General features: G+C 47.6%; 1 protein-coding gene across 1 annotated transcript in view; it reads left to right on the forward strand.

Annotated features, from left to right (window-relative positions):
* Positions 1 to 743: 743 nt before the first annotated feature.
* The window catches only part of LOC115415944 (collagen alpha-1(I) chain-like), a 39,577-nt gene continuing 35,831 nt past the window's right edge, over positions 744 to 4,489 (forward strand). The window contains 1 exon segment of the mRNA XM_030129626.1: positions 744 to 1,001. Within this exon segment, the coding sequence (XP_029985486.1) occupies positions 920 to 1,001 (82 nt within the window). The 5' untranslated portion in view covers positions 744 to 919.

Raw genomic sequence — 4,489 nt, forward strand, 5'->3', positions numbered from 1 at the left:
TCACAACTATTCAACTTGTACCTTCGTAAACCTGCTGGTACCTGCTGGTACCTATTGTTTAGTCCTTGGACAAACATCTCAGTCATGCAGACGTGACTCCTTGGATTGTGACTAGTTGCTGTGGTGTTATTGGTTCATGTGGACAGGAAGTAACACTAAGGGTTAAACTGAAGGGAAAGCCTGGACAACAGAAAGAATCACCAGTGAAAGGACCAGGAACAGATGTCATCAACTAAAGATGAGACACAGGCTACAGACACATGTAGACCTACAGTATGTGGAGATGAACAAATGTCACACAGATACAGTTCGTCACGTCAGCTATAGAAGGAATGATCATGTGACATAACAGGAGTTTAAATGAACCCCAACCCTTCAAGAATCAGCAGGAAACAAACACACAGGTACAGGTAGACCTGGACCTGGACCAGACCTAGACCTAGACCCAGACCTGGACCTAGACACAGACCCAGCCCTAGACCAGACCTCCAGCCCATGGTGGATCCTCCTGTCTCTTCAGGATCAGGTTTCCTCCTGCTCCTCCTCACATCCAAACTCCAGCCCTCATGGAAGGAGGATCTGACTGCTGCTTTTTCTTTTCTTCTGTGTTTCTTTTTTTTTTTGGAGGGAGGGGTCCATTCTTGTCTTCCCCAAACGTGAGCAGTGTTAAGTGTGGGGGTGTCCTGGGTCGGTGTGAGCCCCTCCCAGTCCTCCAGAGGCTCATATATAAGCCCTGGTTTCCAGTAAGTCCAGGCAGTAGGGAGTTTAGTGCTGGGGTCAGGAGGACGGTGACGCAGACGAGCAGACCCCCCCGGACGGACACCCCTGTATGACTGGAGTCTAGAAGCACAGAAAACAGACCCCAACCTTTTCTTCCTCTCTCGCCTCAAAGAGTCTACATGTCTGGTGGCCTCTAGACATGTTCAGCTTTGTGGATTTGCGGCTGGCGCTGCTGCTGAGCGCGGCGGCGTTCCTGGTCAGAGCGCAGGGCGAGGACGACCGTAAGTTCCATCACTTTAATGGAGGTTCTGACTAAAGAAAAGAAAACAAACCTTTTTCAACTTTTTTCACTGGTTTTGGAAAGTTGGATTTTCCTTCATGGGTGGACGGATGCACAGAGCTAGAGAAGAAGGAAAGAGTTTGATTAGAGAGCACAGCTTTGGTGTTCACGTCTGCTGAGTGTGTGTTAGAGATGAACACACACATGTGTGTGTGTTAGAGATGAACACACATGTGTGTGTGTGTTAGAGATGAACACACACAGACAGAGCAGATTCATGCTCTTTATGAAGGCCTTTCTCTCTCTCTTCTCTCTCTCTCTCTCCTTGTGTTTGTCTATGTCTCTCTACCCCCCCCCCCATGCATGCAGAGCGAGTTGCTGCAGGTTTTCATGCTTTCCTTCAGGCGAACGTTTTCACACGAACATTTTCGTTTCCAGTTACTTTTCCAAACACTAGTAGTAAGACTAACCCTTATTAGTGCCTCCTTCACATCAGCTTTATCTGTGCTTTTCCTTTGTGTGTGTGTGTGTGTGTGTGTGTATTTATATATATATATATATACACACACACACACACACACACATAGACATCGTCCACCCACTCCAGCTCAACCTTGGCCCAAAGGCGTGTCCAACTCCACAAAAGCTGGATGTAATGACGGAGGAGAAACCATCTGAGGAACCATTAACCCTTCCACTGCCGTAAAGCGCCTGAGGGAACCTGTGACTGATGGGAGTCATTCTGTGTCTGAGGCCACGTAGACTGGTCCTAACCCTGGACCCTGGGTTAGACTAGACTGGTCCAGGGTTAGGGTTAGACTAGACTGGTCCAGGGTTAGGGTTAGGTTAGACTAGACTGGTCCAGGGTTAGGGTTAGACTAGACCGGTCCAGGGTTAGGGTTAGACTAGACCGGTCCAGGGTTAGGGTTAGACTAGACTGGTCCAAGGTTAGGGTTAGACTAGACTGGTCCAAGGTTAGGGTTAGACTAGATTGGTCCAAGGTTAGGGTTAGACTAGACCGGTCCAGGGTTAGGGTTAGACTAGACTGGTCCAAGGTTAGGGTTAGACTAGACCGGTCCAGGGTTAGGGTTAGACTAGACTGGTCCAGGGTTAGGGTTAGGTTAGACTAGACTGGTCCAGGGTTAGGGTTAGACTAGACTGGTCCAGGGTTAGGGTTAGGTTAGACTAGACTGGTCCAGGGTTAGGGTTAGGTTAGACTAGACTGGTCCAGGGTTAGGGTTAAACTAGACTGGTCCAAGGTTAGGGTTAGACTAGACCGGTCCAGGGTTAGGGTTAGACTAGACCGGTCCAGGGTTAGGGTTAGGTTAGACTAGACTGGTCCAGGTTTAGGGTTAGACTAGACTGGTCCAAGGTTAGGGTTAGACTAGACCAGTCCAGGGTTAGGGTTAGACTAGACTGGTCCAGGGTTAGGGTAGACTAGACCGGTCCAGGGTTAAGGTTAGACTAGACCGGTCCAGGGTTAGGGTTAGACTAGACCGGTCCAGGGTTAGGTTAGACTAGACTGGTCCAGGGTTAGGGTTAAACTAGACTGGTCCAAGGTTAGGGTTAGACTAGACCGGTCCAGGGTTAGGGTTAGACTAGACCGGTCCAGGGTTAGGGTTAGGTTAGACTAGACTGGTCCAGGTTTAGGGTTAGACTAGACCGGTCCAGGGTTAGGGTTGGGGTTGTCCAAGCCCAGACCCAGACCCTGGTCTTCAGTCTGCACTCTAAAGGCCTCTGTGGAGACAAAGACAAACCTGGAGAAAACCTCCTGAAGCTCACATGGACTTTAACAGATGTTTCTGTCGTCTGGACATGGCTCAGCTGTCTGTCTGTCCGTCCGTCCGTCCGTCTGTCTGTAGCTCCGCCTACAAGCGCTGTGTGCACCCACAGAAACATCTGGCTGCCACGTCCCCCCCCCCCCCCCCCCCCCCCCATTCTTTTTTCCATCTAATTCCAAACACATGCTGCTGTTTCCATCCTCCGCTGCCAAACCCTCCGTCTGCGCTGCTGCTGCTGCTGCTGCTGCTGCTTTTCCTCTCTGATCTCAACACTTAGGCACGAGGGGAGGTTTAGAACCCCCTAAAAGGAGGCCCAGCTTATTCTGACAAAACCCACAGCAGCACGGCTCGGAAAATATGACTGAACCAGACCAGGCCTACAGCAGAACCACCATCCACACACAAATGGGTCCAGTCGGACCGGAAATGGAAGTACTGGAGTCCGGAGTGTCTATGTGGAAAGATGACGATAGGCTCATCTGAACCCTAACCCTAACCCCAGGACTAACCCTAAACCCTAACCCTAGGACCAGAGGTCATGTTAACCGAAAATATTCCGTCATTGACAGATTTTTTTTTTTAAATGACAGAAAATTCTGAAGGCTGTCCGTCATTTTGACAGATTAAAATACTGAGGGTAATCGTTTATCTGACTTTAGCCTAAATTAGATGCTACTTTGCTAGTTCAAACTGTGCAGACAGCTGAGTCTTCTTAGTTCTTTTAAAGCCCAGTAAATGTGGTGACATTGATAAACAAAATGAAAAAAGAGGGACTGATGGTGAAGGATGACAGACAAGCAAGTTATACTGCAGTTCTGATGGCATTTGGTGTGTTCTATGTACGCATTTTCTACCTTTCATGTGTTATTTGATGGCACGTCAGTTTGTGCCCAGATCTGTGGTTCACAGAACCTGAACCCTAACCCTCAGTGCAAGGGATTGACACTGCGTGAACAAACACAAGGAAAGTTTAGAATGTCTACAGAGAACACACCAATTAAAAGTGGTGTATAGAATTATGTCAGTTGTGATGTCATGTTGGTTTATCAGCCAGCACCAACTACAGCTGCTGCATCATTGAGATGTTTTTGAACATTAAATACTACTGAATATATCTCATTACCATAAAAAAATAAAAACTTGAAATGACGGATAATAATATGTTATGACGGAATTTTTACGACCCTGTCTGTCAAAATGACGAACAATAAAAATATCTAGCGCAACCTCTGGCTAGGACTAACCCTAACCCCAGGACTAACCCTAACCCTAACCCCAGGACTAACCCTAACCCTAACCCTAGGACTAACCCTAACCGTAGGACTAACCCTAACCCCAGGACAAACCCTAAACCTAACCCCAGGACTAACCCTAACCCCAGGACTAACCCTAACCCCAGGACTAACCCTAACCCCAGGACTAACCCTAACCATTGTGACTGACACTTCCAACTCTTTCACTCTCAGCCTTTCAACACTTACTGTTCTTCTTTTTCCACGCTCTAAAACTCTTTCCACATAAAAGGCTCCGCACTAAACAAACAGAGGCTCAGATCAGTCTGTTAGAATGCTATGGTTTGGTTTGGTTTGGTTCAGTTGTTTTTTTGCATTCCATAATATACCAACACTCCACTGGCATTTCACCTTATTGACATAATACAGATTCCACAAATGTAAGAAATGATCACATGAAATGACAATGACACGTC

The sequence above is a fragment of the Sphaeramia orbicularis genome, unplaced genomic scaffold (genome assembly GCF_902148855.1).
Source record: "Sphaeramia orbicularis unplaced genomic scaffold, fSphaOr1.1, whole genome shotgun sequence".
NCBI lineage: Eukaryota > Metazoa > Chordata > Actinopteri > Kurtiformes > Apogonidae > Sphaeramia > Sphaeramia orbicularis.